Raw genomic sequence first — 20,777 nt, 5'->3', positions numbered from 1 at the left:
AGGACACTTTCACTGCATACTGCATTTCCCAGTTTAAAAGATAAAACCTGAAGAAGTATACACTTTACACGTAAATTTAAACTCACAGGCTCACAAATAATAACAAAGCAATGTCAGCTAGTAGCACATTTGCAGTACTTCCCACAAAGCTTGTAAGCACGGATAACTACATAGATGTTTTGCTTTCAGTGTTGTACTTTAAAGAAATAGGTGCACAGATTTATATGACTCTCTCTGATTTAGCTAACTTAGCACAAAAATGTAGGATCCTTAAAGTTTGCAGGCAACCTTTAAGAGCTGAAATGTGGGGAAACAGCTAGCTAGACTGATTTTATGAGCGGTGATAGGGTTGCCAACTCCCTGAAAAATAAATAAGGGACACCTCGTGGCCAGGGCCGGGCAACCCAGTTGTCTTCACCCTTCCCAGTGTGGTAGCTCTTTTTTTGTGTGTGAAATTATTTTTTAACCATTTGACTTGAACTTGATTTAAGCAGATGCATATTCTTTGTGATATGAACACATGTGAAACAAATGATCATTTAGCCATTTATTTTTAGCTCAAAATGACAACATTAACACAATAAAACAGGTCTCTTTCTTAAACAGAAGCCTGTCATGCTTAACTTTTGAGAATATAAGTAAATCTTTCTTTAAAAGAACTCTGTCCTACTTAACTTAAAATTATATAAATTAATAGAAAGCAATAGAACGAAAAATATTCTTGTAACAGTGCACATTTAGTGCATTTAGTACAGTTGGCTTCAGTTGAGGTATTATTTCAGCTTTTCTAAAGCTAATCAGCTGCTCCTGTTTGTAAACCCACTTGTTCCCATGATTACGCATCATAACTCATCATCATTATTCATCTATGTATTACTTTTATGTATTAGTGATCTATTTGTTGTAATCATCTATCCTTGCTGTTGTTTATTACACAAAATAAATTATATTATTACACTTCTGGCCACATAGCCCTGATATTCACTGCACATGCCCATATTAACCTTAACCAGAGGGTTTAAAAAAAACAAACCAGTGTTTACATACCATATCTGCTTCTGCCATGGCCTGGCGGACAAAAAATTGGTAAAGGGTTCCCCGAGCTTTCATGCCCCTCATGTTCTTCATGTGCCCACCAATAGAAGCATGCCTATGGAAAAAGTGCGCCAGCACACAGTGCAGTGCGCTTTATAGTGCACTTTTCCAGCCAGGTGTTTTCCTTTTCCCATTCCTTCCTGTACTTTTGCAGCCTTTTTTTTTCCTTTCTCTGAGCGAACAAACATTGCTGCTCTAATGCTGGGCTCACACTGTGCGATTTTTGGCCCATTTTGAGCCGATTTTTGAGTCGTGCGACCGATTTGGTGATCAGCCCGATTTTGGCCTTCATCGTGCGTCGTGTAGTATACGTGGGGTAACGAGAAGCGATTAACACCTCACGACCAGCTCCCGATCATCAATCGCTCGTGAGGGTGTCACCGCAGCTGCTCACGCGCAAACACGTAAACGTCGGTGAAAAAGACGTTGCAGCACAGCTGTGCAGCGTGTGATCTGGACACAAGCGATGGAGGCACAACTTGTAGAACTTTGGAAAGCTCATCCGAGCCTTTTCCATGTGGCATCACAAAATTATCACGACCACAACAACCGTGAAAATAGTTGGATTTACATTGCTGCTCAATCACAGCTGCCTGATCAATGTTTTTCATTAGCAATTTAGCAAAGTTGATGTGGTGGTGTGTCTGTGTGAGTGAAAGACAGAGAGAGCGAGCGACAGATTTTCTGTTATAACCTTCATTTTATGGACGCACAGTGTGCCGTCCGAGACTTGCACCGCAGTGTCGGCGTTTGTTTCCCTGTTGGCCATGCTTGTTGTTGTGGTCATCGGTTGTCTTCCGGTATTTTCTCCGTAAGCGACCTTTCCTCAACCAATGAGATGAGCGGTAATCTGACTTGTCATACTCGAATTGTCATAAGTGTGCTGTCAGCTCATTGGTCACAAAGCAGGAGAGGGGCTGGGAATTATGTTTTCAAACAAAGTGTTAATTCCATTAAAAGTTATAGACTACTTTTGATTCTCACTGTATTACGGGACAAAGTGCGTCCCTTATTAGCTCAATACGGGACGTGTACTTTTGTTTCTAAATACGGGACGATTCCGTTTTTTAAGGGACGGTTGGCAACCCTAAGCGGTGATGTGATGCTCTGTTACTTGGTTGGGGTCAGTGACCTCAAGTGGCAAATGGGATATGTTGTGCTAAGCTAACCTGACACAGATTGAGCAATAAAGAAAATCATTACTGTTTTTTATAGAGAAACTTTTGAGAAACCCATGGCCACCCCTCTGTTTGCAGAAACCAGGAGTATGCTGACAATGAGTCAAAGAGAGTCTAGACTTCAGAGTTGTACCAGGAAGCAAGATTAATAGGTAAGATAAGTAAGCTGAGGCCATGCAACAGGAGTTTTTTGTGTCACAATGGTGACTCTCTTTTAGCTTGGCAACATCACCATGGTCAACTATGCTGAACACATAACCTAGACATGAGAAGGTTATTTCTTTTTAACATGATATGCCCCGTGACTGGTATCAATTCTCAACTTAGAGAAAACCTGTTGAGCCGTCTGCATGGCGGCACAAAATTTCTCATGCCTGGTTTTGAATTTTACATATTCTACATTTAAAATTTGGGATTTGATGATTCATTAAGCAAAGCACTAGCAAAACAACTTTGCGTCATAGTACATCTTGCAGTAAAAGCAAAACTGCAGTCAAACATTAAGGCGAAACACACAAAGTCAAACCCCCTAAACAGAATCAGACTTACAGATAAAAACTATGCATTGTAGCAGGCTAGCAGGAGAGTCTATAATTTACTACAAGGTTGAAAGTAAAGCTTAAGTTTAAAGCTGAATAATTGAGAACTGTCAGAAATGTTAAGAGATGTCGTGATTTTTTAGTTACTGCATTTGGAAAAGGTTAGTTAACTTTCTCTGAGGCATTAGAATTATATTGCAGTTCCAATATGGAAAAAAATACCGGTATGGAGGCTAAAGTCGTCTGTCTCCTAGGCCCAGATTTACTGGAAGCTCCAGGGTTTGGCGAATTTCTGGACCCAGAGTGTTGTGTCTGAGTGAAACAGAATCATTTTACCACCTTGGCGATTGTTTAAAGCTTTACCTCACTTTACAAAAATAATGAAAACAACATTTAATAATGAAAAATATAACTTTTTATAATTCATTACAATAACTTCTTGGGATTAAAAGCTGGTGTGAGGATAAGGCTTATTGCACTGTGCTTCCTCACTAATATAGAACAACAAAACAGAGAATAAGAAATTCCCAAACCCCATTCCCAAAAAGTTGGAACAATAACCCTTTTAAGGTGTTTTATATAAAAAGTAAACACATTTTTTAAAAACAAATCCTGATTTAAACATTGGATATTTCTCTTCGTGTAGGGTTTAATCGATTGGCAAATTATTCAGTTGTGCTTTTATTAACACAAAGTGACTTTCAGTTTTTTTGGAAAGATGGTTGCACTTTCTGAAACTGAGAGTTTTCATCTCTGGGCTACAAAAGCAAGTATGAGAATGAAACATGGAGAAGCACAATATCAAGCACAAATGCTTGTGTACCTACCAGTTCAAGAAACGTATTCTCCAGTGTCTTATACTCAGGAGAGCTCTTGTTGAACAGGTCATCAGAAAACATCATGTTAGTGACCCTCAAGCTAAAGAAAACCACTAACTCTTTGCTCTTATCCACTGCTGTCATCAGAGGTGTGCTGGCTTGTCTAATGATTGGGGCAGCAGTGGACTCATATGGGCGTTCTTCAGACTCTGAGGCGACTCCACTACCACTTTCCACTTCATGGGGCTTGGACACCAACTCTGTACCATTCTGACTCTGTCCTCCTTTCTTTTGACTGTTTGAACTCTCAGCAATAAGGTCCACTGAGACCGGGGCTACTCCACTGTGCCCTCCACTTGACTCATTGGCATCCTCAGGGGATGGCGAAGACTTCACATCTGTTTCTGGTTCAATGCCTTGGACTTTGCCCTCAAGTGGTGATGGTGTGGAAACTGGTGCTGCTGTTTCTGTGATAGACATCTCCAAAATTGGGATAGGGTAAGTAGGCAGTGATAGGTCAGTCAAAACCTCAGCATCAGTCATAACTTCCTTAGGCTGGAGATTTGGAGTTGTTACAGAAAGGTCCTCATCCTTTTGATCTGGATGCTCATTCCCCCCATCAGCTTGTCTGGGTTCTTGAACGTAAAATACAGCAGGAAAAGGAAGAAGATATTTTGCATTTAAATGTACTTGTACACTTATTGTTATGTATGACCATAACTGCAATACAGGCAGAGCCAGGATGATACAAGGAGTGATCAGCATGAGCAATCATAGAATTTGAGTTACATTAGTAACTATAATTTTCTAGGAGAGCTTTTATGTGGAACCATTCATCTACAGCAGTTATTCCCATGTGGATATCTTATCATCTTAAATATCTTATGCAAAAAACACTTTAGCAACAGTGCTTATATTTTTATTTTTATTTTGAGTATCTGAAGTTTACCCCAAAAAGCATATTATGTATAATTTTTTGTGGTGTACTTCCACATAAATTTGTTGCACAGAAGACAAAAATAACTAGCTGTCTAGCTGCACCACTTGCAGGCGACTTATGAATCATAGGATGCTGTTTGAGCCAGATCTTGTTATCTCCCTGCTTTGATCATTTGACTGTATGTCTGAGGCCATGCCAGTCACATTTATTTAATACCCTGATCTGCTGCTGTTGCTGTTAGCCAAGTCACTTCAGTCATTTTAATATTCACTCCATGTTCCATTTCATTAAACCATAGTTACTTACAGCTCTCTCTTTTCTTTTATTGTTGTTTCTTCGTATAATTATTATATTTATTTCATCTTTTAGAACAAGAGTAAAGAAACTGTTATCCTTGCTTAGCCTAACTGTAAGTAGAGAGACTAAAAAGACAAACTATAATGCCAAAATCTCACCAAATTTCTCCACTCATGTGAAAAAGAAAGTTTGCACATCACTCTTACACTCTTACATCTTCCATAGGAATTAGGCTGTAAGTAGCAGCCAGGTGCTGATAATCAAATGCACTTTGTTAGTTGTTCATCAGCAACTTTCACAACCTCTGTAGACCAGATGTTTGCTGGTCTGGTGCATTCAGGTGTGTTTTCAGATAATGCCAAGGAGGAAAGACATTAACAATGATCTTAGAGAAGCAAAAGTTGCTGCCCATTAATAAGGGAAGTGTCGTAAGGTAATCTTCAAACAATTTGAAATTCACTATTCTAAAGCGAAAAAGATTATTCCCGAGTAGAAAATATTCAAAAGAGCTGCTGGCAAATTAATCCCAAAGTCAGAGCATGCAATGCTCAGTGAAATTAAAAACAACCCCTAAAAACTGTCTTTCAGACTCCACAGCCCTCAATTAGCATGTTAAATGTTAAAATACATGAAAGCGCAATTAGAAAAAGACTGAACAGATACGGATCCTTAGGAAGGGTTATGAAGAGCTTTGGAAAGATGCATGTGAACAAATCACATTATTGTGAAATAATATCAACTAGGATTTTATTTACCAAAATAATCTGGAATCAAATCTGAGGCCATCTGTCTGACATCCAAAGTTTGGCTGAAACTGTGTCATGCAACAGGAAAATGTTCTGAAGCACTGCAGCAAATCTACAACACAATGTCTTCAATGAAAAGAATACAAATTTTACAGTGGCTCAAGGTCCACAACTTAACCTGACTGTATTGCTGTGGCAGGGTTTTAAACATCAGTGAACTTAAGTGGCATTGTAAGTTTTCCTACTCATTCCTCTAAATAATAATACAGCACATGTGTCGTGCATCATTTTATATACACATTTCTCTCAATGCCCGAGGACATGATATATTGAGTCTCTTTGGAAACTCGTCTGGAATTCAAAAATCAAGTTGTTGCTGGTTTAAGTTGGCCTGCACAGCATGAGAATGTAATGACTTGACCACCGGCAAGTTGTTACTTAGTAATGGGTTCTAATATAATGTATCCTCTCAGCATGAAAAATCTCCATCTGCACAACTGAACCACCACATCTAATTGTACTGACATTCCTATTTCCTCTGAAGTATGAATGTTCTGTACAAACAACCGGGAACAACTTTGTCATATATTACTATCTGTATTCTTGTTTCCCTGCCTTTTTCTGTTAATTTTGAAAATTTACTGTAAGCTCCTTTTCCCTACTTTTCTTGCCTGGGTGTCTTTTGTTTTTCGATCCTCACTAATGTTGTTTATGTATCTGAGCTGCCCAGCCCTTAACAGCAGGTCATCCTTCAACAGCTTTACCACCATTAAGAGAAACAAGATATAGAAAACCAATAATGATGGCCACGTTGTTGAGTTCTTCCTGTTATCTGTCAATACCTCTTAATGGAATCCCCACTACGCAGACTGGTGGGTTAATCAATAGAGCTTTCACTTCTTGAAACATCCCGCTTTATAAACATTTAACCTGAGGAAGCCTTACCTTTTGTTACCTCCTCCTCTGATTCACCCTCACCTCCTTCTTCATGTTCAGCTGATGGTATTTCCTCCACCTCTGTCTCCGCTTCCTCCACCTGCTCTGTGAGAGTCTCCACTTTTGCTCCTTGTGTAACGGCCTCCTCTGCAGCATCGTTTGTGGACTCCTCTTCTACAGCTGCCGATAAAGGATTCTCCACTGTGAAGGCAGAAGTGACTTCTGGGAGGATGTTGGGGATGAAAGGCACAAACGTGTGTGTTTCTGGTTTGACAGTAGAAGCTTCGAATGCGGTTTCAATCACTCCCAAGGTGGGGAAGAAACTTTGGGTGAGAGCGTTGTCCTCTGTTGGTGCCTCTGTGGTGTTGTCCTCGGATATTACAGTCTCAACAGGATTCAAGTTGAGCTCAGCAACTGGATAAACTGTGGTTACTGAGAAGGAAGTGTTAAAATACTTCAATGTTGAACACAAACTTAATATCTAATTCAGGTAAATGTGTGATATTTTGCTTACCAGCCTCAAAGCTTAGTGTCTGTATGTCCAGTGGTAGTGATGTCTCCTGCTTTAACGCTTTTACAATGATGTGCTTTAGTTTAGGAGCATTTACGTCTTCCCCTGTGTTTGTGACATAACCCTCAGGTTCCTCATTCAGCTCTGTTTCTCCATTAAAGACCACAGCATACCGTACAGACACATCCTCCAGTCTGGGCAACAAGATAAATCATGTCAGAAAGCCTCACAACACACAGACTCCAGTGGTAATAGTGGTAATCCGAGAAGCTTCTTCAGTTCTGAAACTGAACTGAAGAAGCTTCTCGGATGAGAGGTGAAACGTCTTCAAGCAACTTAAAGAAGTCCAGACGCTTTTCTTTGCAAGCTCCTTTGACAGTGGTAATAGTTGTTCACTCAGGCATAAGCCAAAAGATAAGATGAAACAGAGAAGGGATAGCTTCTCTCGAGACATAAGCAATGAAATGTTTCAATAAAATCTATTTTAAGGGAAAACTAAAGAAGGATGTGTTTTTACCGTAATCAATGTTTCCATTTCTATGTTCTTTTTTTTTCTTTTCTTTTTTTACGATAAACCTAATTGTAGTGGCAATTCCTTTACTTTTGAAAGATCAAACGTCCCACAACTTAAAGTCCACAAGCCACTGCTGCATTGAGGTAATATTTCGTACGCAGGCAAAAGAAGTCCATTGTCCAAACATTTTTGTTGAGAGTTTTGGTTTATTTATCCATCTTGGCAAGCAATAACAAGATCCTTCCTGCTGCTTCTCCTGCTCTGGTAAAAAACCATAGGCCCACCCCAATGCATGCTGGTCCTAAACCAGTCTCTTTATTTATAGAAAAAATGGCCCTACAGCTCTTACTAACTAATTTAACAAAATAACAACAAACAAACAAATCATTTAAAACAAAATATTAACCGACAAATAAACCCCAAAATATAAGTAAACGAACAAACTTTAACTAATTTCAAAAATAAGAACAAAAATAAAAAATAAAGAACAAATAGCTCCAACACTAATTAATCCTCTTTTAACTCACCGAAATCCCAGAACACGTATCTCTTTGAATCCTGGAACTTTTTCAAACACATGAAGCATCTGCAGAAAAAATGAAAAGAGCATTAAAATAATTAAAACAAATGTGAAAGAAATCCTAGAATTTTCTGTTGTTACTGTTAAAAAAAAATTAGAGCAATTTTTAACTTGGAGTTTTTGAATCCAGCTTGGACATTATGGAGTGCATAACTATTGCAATCATGAGGCATATATGGAAGTTTTGTAATGCCCACAGTGAACTAAAGTCAGCATTAATGCAATTTTCTCAATTCACCAGATTTAACATTATTCCAAGATCTTAGGCCCTGAAAGCTACATGAACTAGGTAAACAGCTCCCTGACACTACACTTACTCGAAAATCTGTCCACACTCTTTGCAGCCCCATGCAGAAAAATGCATATTTAGAATGATGCAAAACACATCTGCAGCATTTTTATTTAATGGAATGGGACTTTCATACACTCATACAGCTTCAACCTGTTGGAAAAAGCTGATAAAGAGCATGTATGGTACTGACAGGATAGCTTAGGACTCTGTGGAGTCCTGTAAAAAACTAAGTACCTCATGCAAGCTACTGAATTACCTCATGACTCAATAGCTGCAATAACCACCTTTAGCAGTAATGACTTTAAGTAAGTTTGTGGGCATTCGTAGATCCTCAGCTCTCTTAAATTGTATTGAGATCTGAACTTCGATGAGGCCATTACAACACCTTGATTCTTTTCTTTTTCAGTCATTCTGTTGATGTTTTACTGCTGTGCTTAGAATCACTCTCCTGTTGCATGACCCAGTTTTAGCCTAGCTTTAGCTTTTGGAGAGATAAGCTCACATTTAACATTAGAATATGCTGTGTTTGTTTCTCATCGAACGTGATGCTGCAGATTGCGATAAATATATCTCCACATATCTCATGGAGATGAAGCTTTTGGTGTTTTTTTGCTTTGTTTTTTGCAATTTCCACGAGCAAAAAAATATTGTACAGTGCTAACACACACCTGAATGTTTCAGATGTGCAATCTGTTAGCTTCTACTTGCACTCGTAATTCCTGTAGAAGCCGTAAGAGTGTCTTTAGTTTTTCACAGACCTGCCCAAATAAAACGTTATTTTTTCGCTGACTGTTACACCTATTTCTTTAACGAAATTCTGCATTAGTGGCTGTTTGAACTGTGGTGAGAATCTATCCCGGCCTTCTTAGTCAGAGATAATTAGAACTTACTATTCCAGGCTCACGCTCATTTAGAAGTCTTAAGTCCTGCAGTTACCCTTAAAGCTGTTAAATCAATCAGGGTGTGTGTTAGACCTAACGCTGCAATGTAATACAAGCTGGCAATCACGAATACCTTGTTACATAACACCGCCATTAAGAAGGGCTTTTGTTTTTAATGACAGAATAAGACGATCACAGGAGTAAGATACAGAGGGGGACTTGATGCTTAAACTCACCCTTTGTTTGAGGTCTCGGGCGATGTCATTGTACTGTGCAGTCTCGGGGTTACTGAGCAGTTCGCTGTATGTCGGATCCACGATGGTGATCCTGAACTCAACAATATACTCTTCATAGTTTTCTTTCATCATGCTGGGGTTTATCTCTTTTACCTAGCAAACCAAAATCCACATGGCATTTTTTTACTACTAATTAAAAATCTGAAACTTGACAATGAGTTAATGTTCTAACTGTTATAGTTGACCTACCACATCAGCCTCAGTTGGAAGGAGAATCACAGGTGGAGTCCAGGTGCCTGACACAATAAAGCAACATATAAGTTAAATCATGATATCTTTATGAATGTTTTATGACGCCCAAAACGACACAACTACTCGCCAACCAGTCGGGAAATGCATATTTTCCCTAGCGACTGTTGGTTGCCAATGGATTGCCAACCAATCTCTCGGCGTGTGGTTGTGGCTTAAGTCAAGTCTGTTTTGGTTCAACCTTAATGGTGTTTATCTGTCAAACTCACATTCACTTCCTGGCTCTGCAGTCCCAGATTCAATTCTGAAAATGGAAGAAAAATACTATTTAAAAAACTTCAGGGATCTTCACCTTCACCATTTTTAAAAAAAAATCTGCAACATTCTTCTGTTTGTAATTGAGTGTAAAAATATTTGCTGTTGCAAAAACAACATATATTAAAAAACTGTCAGTCTTTTGGCAATTACTAGGCACTTTACACAGTTACAGAAAAGTAAAGAAAAGAAAAGAAAAGAAAAGAAAAGCCTCTCCTTTCTGGAGTGTAGCTGATTCTTAAAAAAATGACTCCACGCACAGAAAACACTTTCACATTTCAGAGGGAAGTTTACCTACCCTTCATTTTCCTCAGCTACTCTCTGGAAATTAAAAACAAACACACACACGAAATGATATCAGCTATTACATTACTATTACACCAAGCAAGCACAGAGTACAAATGTACTGTTATGGAAAGTGGACTTCCACACTCACTCTGGCGACCATGTCCAGGTGCTCCTGAGAGCTGCTGAAATTGTGAGCCAAGTCGTCCATGCAGAGGTTTTCATGCTGGCAGGTGTAAACCCAGGCCCTGTACTCTTCTGAGTTTGGCACTCTGTCCAAGAAGATCCGAAAAGCTTCCCAAATTGCTTCCTGACAAACTGAAGATAAATCACAATTTTTTAAAGTACTACCAAAAAAGACACCATCTGATCTGATTTAAATCAAAAGGACAGAAAAAATAAATAGACAGGAGGTGAATTCCTGCTAGAAAACAATTACATAACTCAGGCTAAAGAGGGTTGTTGATATTAATCCTGCCATCGGTTAGTATACAGAGCTAGTCATGATTTACAGGTTACAGTTGGCTTATTATGACCTTTGGGGAGGAATTTCAATGGAGCTTTACATATGAGCACACATACAACAGTACCTTATAGATGTATTCAATCACAAAACAGATTTAATGTGAAATAACAGAGACCGCAACAAACAGTATTATAGCTGTTGTTTCATAAATGTCAAAGTGTATATTCAAAAGTCATTCTGTGCCTGTGACATTTCTGCGAAAATTAAAATTATAAACAGAAAGCTGTCCCGAAGCGACATTATTTTTTATCCGCATCTGCGGCTGAAACAAGCACCATATTGTTCAATAACTTGATGCCCATGGGAAATTTGTTCTCTTATAAAATCATTTCTGTAATGATTTGAGCATCTCCCATACAACAAATTAATCTGCCTCATTTTAAAATCATACGCCACTGCAGCTGTTTTGGGACACTTAAATAACCGATTGCAATGACAAAGGTGGCAATTTTAGCTTATTAAATCACTGATAACCCATCTTTCTTAGACGAGGGATTTTTGCAGTGTAGCTAGACTCTAAAGATTTTTTTTTAAATATCAAAATCATACCATGGATGAGGGAGTATTCAGTGAGATTCATTAAGATTTAGAGACATAGCACCATTAAATCTATTGTGGCAATGTGGTCTGCGACCAAAGCAATGACGGAACTTAGAACAAACTCTTTTGCAAATAAAAAAACAATTTGATGTGATTGAAGTGCAGACTTTCAGCTTTAAAATAAGGGGAGAGGCTCCAAGGTAAATTGGCCTGATACGGCCTGTCTTCTTGTTGTTCTATAACAAATAGACACTGAAAAATCATTAGTTTATTTCAAGTATTGAACTTGTATTTGTTAAATGTTCACTGGAACTCTAAATATGAGGTCCAAAGAGTGTTGATGCAAGTGAAGGGGCCCTCATTACAACGAGAAAACAAAATAAACTCTTCAGAGAGATTGCAAAAACTTTACCAGTGGTTCAATCAACAATCTGTTACATTGTTGTTTTTCTTTTTTTGTCTTCCCCCTGTCTCACCATCTCTTCTCCCATCTATTTTTCTTTCTCTTCCTCTCTTTCTTTCATTCTTTCTCCCTGTCCTATCCCCCAGTCATGTCTGTCCCGTCTGTAACAACCGAAAATCAAATCAAATAAATACATAATTATAATAAAGGTCAATCAAATGGACCAATATGGCAAGGCCATGATGATCCACTTGGTAAAGTCAATCTGCTTGGCATCTTTCTTGGCCTTCAGACAACAATTCTGATGGCTAAAAAAATCTGCTATATTCTTAAAAAGACTGAATTCGCTGGCCTGCTCTGGACACAGAAGATAGCTAAAGTAGATGATCCCCAAAGTCTTCTCTTGGTTAAGAAAAACTATTTCACAACATCTAACTAAGTCAAGAAACTCTCAACAAGACTGTCAAAATCAACAGTCAAGAGACTCCTTCATGAATACAGAGGATTTATAACAACATACAAACCACTGGTTACACTTAAGAACAGGAAAGCCAGATTAGCCTTTCATAGTCCTGGAAAAAAAACTCTTTAGACAGACTAAATATAAATATACTTCATCGACTATCCATCAGAGATGGTGGCACAGGCATCTACAGCTTCCAGTGGAACCAGGTCACTAACATTTATTGATGATGTGAATCCTTGTAGAAGTATCAGGTGAATGTGTGGGACTATGTTTAAAAATTGAGGTAATTTGCTTTTGTTAAAACTCCTGAATTACATGTCAGTCACATATCGATTGCTCTAAAATCCACTGGTTTAAAATCCTATGGACCTAGCTGACTAAACCTTGTCTTTACAAAATGTTTTGATTGGATAAAACATCCAATTTGGTAGCTGTTCATTCAACTGCTAGGACATCTCTGTTTGCCCCTTATTCTAATAGACTAAATATTTCAGGACAGGCTTGTTATACTAATACACTCTGCTGTGATTAGGCACAAAGTAAATGTTTAAAGACTCCATGTACAGTATAAGCTTACACTAAAGTCTAACACTGCTCATTTCATCTCACCTCTGAGTTTGTAATAGGCCCGGTGGCTGCCGATGACTGCTTTCACACTCTCCTGGGGACACACTTTGACACCCGTAGTGAAGATCGTTGACCTCTTTCCCCGATGTCCACCCTGCTCTGCTCTGACATTGGTTGCATGTGGGATTGGCCTGGAAGCTTCCAGAAAGTGTCGGTACTTTACATCCCTGAGTCCAGAAAAACTGTGGTCGTGAAGGTCTGCAAGAGTCACAAAGAAGAAGTTATTAAGTCAGGCAGAATGTTTTTACTCGCAACATGAATAATCAAACACTTCATGATAAGTGGATGTAATTCTGTTGACTGTCAGGTTGGTGTGAGATTTCTCCCGCAGCAGTACAAGTGTTTGTGTGGATGGCTGGGATAATTAACAACTGATGGGTGACAAAACAAAGGTAAAATTGCACTCCATGTACTAAATGCTCCAAAGTGAGTCACATATTGTGCATAAATTGGGCTGAATGGTTTGCATTAAACAGCAACGTGTTTCTTTGTTATTTGCATTTTTAACAGGTTCATTATTTCTTGCTGATGGGAATCCAACTAATCTGGCATAAGCGTATTATTGTTTTTTGAATTAGCCATCAATTTCCTGTTTAATATCACAATGAATTACAGACCTTGCTAAACAGGTTTGTCAGTCTTCACTAGTGTTACAGGATAAAATTTAAATATTTTCTGCTTCTAAAAAGTGAAGTCAAAGCACAAATGCCTTCAAAAGACTTCTGGTTCCATAGAAGTCATGACCTCAGTGCTCAGGTCATATTGAATTGAACATTAGGCTCATCTTGTAAATTATGATCATTTATCAATTATCAGTTTTATTCAATTATCATCATCATGTGATCAAGAGTCAGATAAGTGGATTATTCAGGATATGTTTAGTGACTAACAGCTTGTCCATCACATGTCAGTAGCCAATGAGTATGCAGCTTCACAGTCGCAGCAGCAATGGCAAAAATGCTGAGGCTTCATGATGTGACTTCATGGGATTTTTTTATACCGTCTATGTTGATAATGCTCCAGCTTTATATCATCTCACCCAAATATCGCCTCATCCGGGTTTAAAAAAATTAAAAATAAGACCGAGACAGCCAAAATATATTTCACATGAAGAATTCCACATTTTAAAAGGTGGCTCACAAAAAAATCCATCCAGATTTAAGGAAACGCAATCCTAAAATGCTGTCATGCCCTTTCAAATAACCCTTATTAATCTTGTCATATCAGAAAATGGGCAGCCAGCACTTACTATCACCAGAGAGAATTTAATTTGACAGGTATTTTATCCAGCAAGGTGCCATCTGTTTAGTTGTGCTACGGTATGTTAACTGCTGCTTGCTTTACCGCTGCTTTTAAAGAGCATTTGTAGTGAAAAGGAAATCACACATAGAGTACATGTATTTTAGGACTGTCTAATCCAAAGACAGCCTCTGTGTGTGATTTAATTATTTTTTAAAGGCGCAGACACTGATTCAAGCTTGTAAGTTTACTTCAATATGAAGACATCCAGAGACTAAATCTTAGAGGTGCTTGTTTGTGACTGGAAAAATGCAGAGACATATGGAGAAAGACTTTCTAAGTTGAAGTGACCTTGTGCAGCTTAACCCACGTTACGTCACTGAGACTGGTGAGTGGCTAAAAGAGTAAGCGATGAGATCGTGCTGGGCCACGTCCAAGTATGAATGAGCAGAAATGCGTGCGTGTGGATTACTGTCGAATAAGGGTGTGCATCTATAGCAAACCTTAAAGAGATTGAATTTAGCTACAGTGGTTAGAAAAGAACAATTCTGCAAATGAAGGCATTGAAGAAATGACACAGATTCCCCTGTTTCCATGAATTATACCGCTGAGATGCTGCACAGAGGATGAGAGCTGCTCTAATTTTCTGATCAGTTTAATTAAATAATCTTTACGAGCTTCAGTGACACTGGTGAATTACAGGAAGGTAATTGTGCGCCATTACAAAAGCTAGTGTGCCAGTCAGTCTCTCCAACACAGTTACCCCATTGAATAAAGCTATTTTAGAAGAAAGCAATCATTGTCGTGCCAGGTGGCAAACCTTTGAGGACTTCTTAAGAGAATAAGCTGGGATTTATGAGCCCCAAAACAGAGTCTGGAGGTCATTGAGCCCAAACAGAAAACTGTGCCTTTTCAGGATTAGGATAGAGAATGAAGAATACGGACAAATAGAAATAGGGAGTGTGTAATTACTGTTGCAATTGTATTCGACTCAGAGCTTTTAGCTGAAGCTGGTATATTTCTGGGGAGATACAGAGAGTGGGCTATCTCAGTACTTAAATTTTGCATATCTATAAAAGCACACGGAGCTGTTTTGCATGTTGCACCAGTGCATTGTGAATCACAAACATTGTCATATGTGACAGTTTCAAGAAGTGAGTTTAAACATTTGCAGTGAGTGGACAGTGTACTTGAATTACTGTTATTGTGCAATATTATAAATGATTTTTATTGCAAAGCTGTTACATTGATAGAATATGTGTTGCAATCAAGCAGCTGGCAATGCTTGTGTACACTCTATCTTTGTCCACCGTGTTAATTTATGTTAACTTCATTTAATTAATACCTTAGACTGTACATAAAAGATGGATGCAGTGTCACTATCTGCATCTTAGTTCTGCCACCTTATAAAAATACGTTTCTACTGTCTCATCAATTCCTCACTTATCATGTCTTCTTTGAAATAACTCAGACAGTGACAGGCCAATGCTTCAGTTGAAGGTGGAAATCCAGGTGACATCACTGTGGCTGTGTCCATCTTTTATAACATAGTCCCAGACTGAGTCCTAGTTTCAGTCTCATAATCTTTTTGGAAGTCATACAGTATGTTGGTGGCGATTGTTTCCATAGGGTCTCCTATTTAGGTTTTGCACACATGTGACCGCTAATCAGGTGGCATTAACTTGACCGCCGTTTGGGACACGTGACAATCACTGTAGGATCGAGTGACCTAGGGACCAGTCCACAACCATCAGTCATGAGGGGAAAATGATTAATCACCGACTGGTTGCTGGACGGTCACTGTTCCAGTCACACAGATGTAGAGACCAATCGGTGACTGCCTGGCAACAATCTGTCACTAGGGAAAAATTCCCCAAACCAGCTGATATAAACCTCCTTGTGACTGGTTACTAGCTTATTGCTGCGGTCGCAGTTTGAGTGTAAGCGACAGACATTGCAAACACTGTCTGGGTGGTCTTTGGGCTGCAGTGAGAAGTGCAACACAAACCAGAAAAGGTGATGCTTTGGTTTCTTGTATATTGCCACAAATGACTGTATCTTCGTCTGCAAATTCTTGCTAACAACTAGCCTTCAAAGTAAAAGTTGTGGCTTAGTGCTATAGCCCATCGGTCCCCAACCTTTTTTGCGCCACAGACCGGTTTATGCCCGACAATATTTTCACTTTAGGTGTCGCGGATAAATACAACAAAATAAAACTAGTACCGGTACCGAAAAAAAGAAGATTTATTCATAACACACATGAAAAGACCCAGGAAAACCGAGTTAATGATAAAAATGATAACAAACTAATGCTGAAAACCGACCACATGACATCACATGAGAAACCTCATTATGCTTGATGTTATTTCTATGTAAAAACTTGGAAGTTATAAAGAAGCCTTATTTAGACAGATGTTCATTACTTTGCATTTGTCAATATGTTGCATGTGTAACTCCACTACATAAATAAAACCCTTTGAAATAAGCAGTACTCTTTAATCCAAATGTAGCATAAGACCAAGAAAATGCAATGAATGCTTAGCATTGTAACCTGTAGCTTTATGAGGAACGTAGCCTCCAGTTTAGAGACTGTCAGGCAGACTGATTGAACAAAATAGTTTCCAAACATTTCAGCAAGTTAAGCTGCCAAATCATTTTTTTCCTAAGATTCATAGCATAACATTTGAATTGGTTTTGCTTGAAGCCTCATTTGCACATGCACAGACACGAGGGCCTAGGCAAAAGGAGGGAGTGTTGGCACGGGCCTTAATGCCCAGTGCATCCGCAAAAAGGCCCCACAGCAGAATTACAAGCCAGAAAAGATTAGTGTCCTGCGACACTGGGAACAGAATGGCTTTTGTTTCCTTCAGGATAATGAGCTCACCCGGGCACATCACACTGAACAAGACAACCAGTGCCGATGAAAATGTTATCCCTGTTGAAATTTCGCTATCTTTCTCAGTGAACACCTATTAGATGTCACGACCAGTTTAATTCACACTGAATATTCATGACCTTAAGAGTGGTTCGCTATCTGCTTGACATTTGCTTGACATCTAAAAATCAAAGATCTTTCCGAGGGTGAACTGGCATTTTGTAGCCTGCCGGGAGAGTAATTTAGGTAACAGAGTCTCATGCACATAAAACAGAAATACCCTGTTGTTCCTCTAAATTTCACCACTAAATTTGCTAAAAAAAACAAACAAACTTGCAGGTAGATCTTTGCATTAAAGGATAATTTGTCACTGGCCAAACTTAAAGGAATGCGAACAGTCACTTTTATTTTCTAAATTTTAGTAAGCTATCAATCAGATGCATCTTAAAGAAAGTTTCTTCATTCTACAAGATGATTCTTACCTTTGATTTGACTTGCTTGGAGGGTAAACAGACACAAAGTTAAGCATAGTCCCGACTTCAAAAGCATGATGGGCTAAAGTGTAAAGTTATCATTTGTAAAGTGACTGTGGCAAAAAGCAATAAAATCCAGAATCTCCTTATCTCGAGTCCTTTAGCAGAATGTATAAAAGTCTCCTCATCGGTGCATAGGAGTTCTTGGCAGGCACCAAAACTCAGCTTCTGCAATCGTTAGTTTCTGGATGCTGTGGGATCCCAGTACACTGCAGAGGTGATTGCATGAATGGACGAGCAGTGGGAGCAAGGGAGGAAGGAGAGGCAAAGGAAGAGAATCTGGGAATAGATGATATTTTGGCTCAGGAGTTTCCTTCCATGCTGTCAGTGTAACAACAGTTACAAGGTTAAAAAAGCAGGCTCTGCTTTGAGCGTAATCTCTTTACCTTCTTCTTGCTGCTTGTAATCCTCGAGGGGGCCACGTGGCTCCCTGGCCTCATCCTGTTAGTCACCTTCTGGACCCTCGTCTGTCAGCTGAACAAAAGTGGGGATCTGCCAACCAGCTGAGACCAGATAACTACTGCCCGCAATTGCTAGGGCTTGATCACTCACGACCAGCCTCTTTGTGTTTTTGTCTGCCTCTATGTGCAACTGTAAAGCTGCCCAACTCTTCTTCGTCCTATAGATGTCAAGAGAGGTCAGCAGTTTGTTTCTGTCCTACACACCAAGCTACCAGACAAACAATGTGCTTTGTTGTTGTTCTCGCTGCACAGGCATGTTGAGCCTCTAAGACTCTTTCCTCTAGGTCCTGAAGAAGAACATTACTGACCTTCCTTCCCATTACCAGTTCGGTAATTTACTTGAGAGCACTTTCCTATGGTGTGCTTTTGTTCTTTGATTGCTATCTGTGACTAGTTCTTCTTGCGTCCAATCCCATGATGCTGCGACACTAACAGCTATGAAATAAGCAGCATCCTTGACATGTGATGACTGCACTGAAGTGAGTAGGCTTTCCTGGTTTGGTGTGCCAGGGTGGAAAGGCTCTGTGTTGTTAGTCTCCACCCCCACCCACATATTTTAGTGAATAGGATTAACTGCTGTTGTTGGCTGTTAGAATTTTTTTTCTTTCCTTCTTTCTTTTGCAATAAATAAGCCTGTTCATTATATTCATAATCCATCCAGGCACTTTTTTATACATACTAATCTGAACAATGACTTTTTCTGAACCTTTCAAAACAAAAGTAATCATTTATTTTTGCTTGTTCTAGGCAAAAATAGAACCTAGACCCTTGTGTCCAAAAACAATTTCACATCCATCAGACGTGATAGAGATGTTTCCAAAAACCTGTCGAACAAGAATCCAGTTTGTAGCCCGACTTCTTCCCCATCATTTTTTCCCAGCTACTGTCACTACACATGGCTATCTGTGAAATGATTGCGGTCCAACCAACCACCAACAACAGCTTGGTGAGAGAGCAGTCACGGGCTTTGCAGAGCTACTAACAGGCAGGGCATCAATGTGCATGCAATAGAAGGTAGAAGATCAAATGTCTTGATCTTCTTTTTCTGTAAGACTATTTCAAAAAGGTAAATAAAAGAGAAATTGTGTTGTTAAATCTGACTGTTCCAGGATGTCTCTCCAGTTTGTGACGCTGACCTGAATCCTTCATGATAACACAAAAGGTAAAGTCAGAGATTCAAGGTTCAAGGTGACGATTAAGAAGAATTGTTTTTAACATCTGAGATGAGATTAGAATAAACTGAAAATAAAGCAAAACACTGTCAAACTGAAGCATTGTTTATGCATAAAAGCAGCTAATCTTGGAGCTGAGACTTGCACATTAATAATGTATTTCAGCTCTGTTTTCATGAGTTACTTTGATATTGTTCCCAAGATAAACAAAGCTTTGTCCATCTCAACTAAGATTTGATTCAGACAGGCTTGACCTTCTCCCACTGGCTGATGACTTGAATCATTGTCCAATTAGAGAGGTCAGTTTAAATTATGCAGCAGAGGGAAAGTGGTACTTGCCATCTGTCAGAAGGGGTTATTTCATTAGGGACAGAGCCTGGGTATTGCTGACTGCCACAGTCTGGCACAGCAGGAAAGACACCTGCCGTTAAATTCATCATTTGTCCAGAGGGAGACTGAAAGAAGATTTCAGGCTGAGAATTTGACTTCATCCTTGGTCAGTATTTGTTAATGGGTACTAGACAACTGCACTGATGTGGATACCCAGACTGCCTAGCAGCCGGAGTACCGAGCTTGAAAGTGTGCTTAGGCTATGGGTGCACACTGAAAAACTCACAGTGTTGGAGACACAAAATGATTAGTCTATACTTTAAAACACTGGCTAAGATATAGAGTTTGTTCTCTGTCGAGAAACAAAATGCCAGAAAATCTGCAATGGAGGGGCTGTTTGCATGTGTTTGTAGCTGTTCCATGATTATTGTAAATGGCAGAAGTGCTCCTTACACCTTAAATCAACTATGTGTCTTAGACTCTGTGCACATGCTTTGCTACACTGGCACTACATCGACACTACTTTTGCTTTTGCTGTTGATATCCTCCACACACTGATTGGATAAACAGCCAAAGAGGTATTTCACAAATAAATCTTGATGATAAATTAGCCATTACAACATAAAATTAGACATAGATACTGCTGATTTGCTGGGATTTTCTTGCACAATCATCTCCAGGGTTTACTAGGGTTTATCCTTTTTCTAGGCCTGAGTACCTTCTTGATCTCAGTGGTGAAGACAATGGACAAACTGTTTCAAGATCATAAGAAGACAAGAGCAACTCAAATTATCCAAAAATGAATGCAGAAGAGTATCTCTAAATGGATAACACATCAAACATTGAAGCAGATGGGCTACAGCTGTCAGGGTGCTGGGTCAGTGACCTAGCATTTTGAGTTTATTTTGTATTTCTGATTTCTTTTGATGTATTGGGGACATTTTTAGTTCTAGTGCTTACTGTTAGTATAGTTTAGCTAGGTTTCAGTCTAATTAATGCTATCATCCATGCTTCCTTGTTTATGTGTCTTTTTCTGTTTCCTGTGTAAGTCTGTCTTGTCCTCTGTGTATGCCCGTGCCTCGTCCCCCTTACCTGTCCCCGTGTTCCCCTCCTTGTGTTCTATTCCAGCTCCCTAATCTGTCATGTGTTCCATGTCCTATTGTCAAGCGTGTGTTTTCACAGTCTACGTCTCA

General features: G+C 39.2%; 1 protein-coding gene across 4 annotated transcripts in view; it reads right to left on the bottom strand.

Moving 5' to 3' along the window:
* impg1b (interphotoreceptor matrix proteoglycan 1b) overlaps positions 1-18,543 on the bottom strand; it is a 28,698-nt gene extending 10,155 nt beyond the window's left edge. For 2 of the 4 annotated variants that reach the window (XM_085391791.1, XM_085391790.1), the window contains exons 1-11: positions 17,571-18,543; positions 12,957-13,172; positions 10,564-10,730; positions 10,426-10,448; positions 10,082-10,116; positions 9,813-9,859; positions 9,564-9,716; positions 8,102-8,160; positions 7,064-7,254; positions 6,559-6,981; positions 3,640-4,265 (exon numbers count right to left, since the gene is read on the bottom strand). In XM_085391791.1, coding sequence (XP_085247917.1) covers positions 3,640-4,265; positions 6,559-6,981; positions 7,064-7,254; positions 8,102-8,160; positions 9,564-9,716; positions 9,813-9,859; positions 10,082-10,116; positions 10,426-10,448; positions 10,564-10,730; positions 12,957-13,172; positions 17,571-17,637 — 2,007 coding nt within the window. In that variant the 5' untranslated portion in view covers positions 17,638-18,543. Of the gene's footprint in view, positions 1-3,034; positions 3,125-3,639; positions 4,266-6,558; positions 6,982-7,063; positions 7,255-8,101; positions 8,161-9,563; positions 9,717-9,812; positions 9,860-10,081; positions 10,117-10,425; positions 10,449-10,563; positions 10,731-12,956; positions 13,173-17,570 lie in introns of all 4 variants that reach the window. The other 2 variants (XM_085391793.1, XM_085391792.1) reach the window with 2 other exon arrangements.
* Positions 18,544-20,777: the final 2,234 nt, after the last annotated feature.

This window comes from Rhamphochromis longiceps, linkage group LG19, assembly GCF_057381845.1.
Source record: "Rhamphochromis longiceps isolate RC_006_pf linkage group LG19, R_longiceps_female_GT1.1, whole genome shotgun sequence".
Classification (NCBI taxonomy): domain Eukaryota; kingdom Metazoa; phylum Chordata; class Actinopteri; order Cichliformes; family Cichlidae; genus Rhamphochromis; species Rhamphochromis longiceps.
Note: the sequence above shows the minus strand (reverse complement) of the source record. Positions and strands in the feature narration are given on the sequence as shown.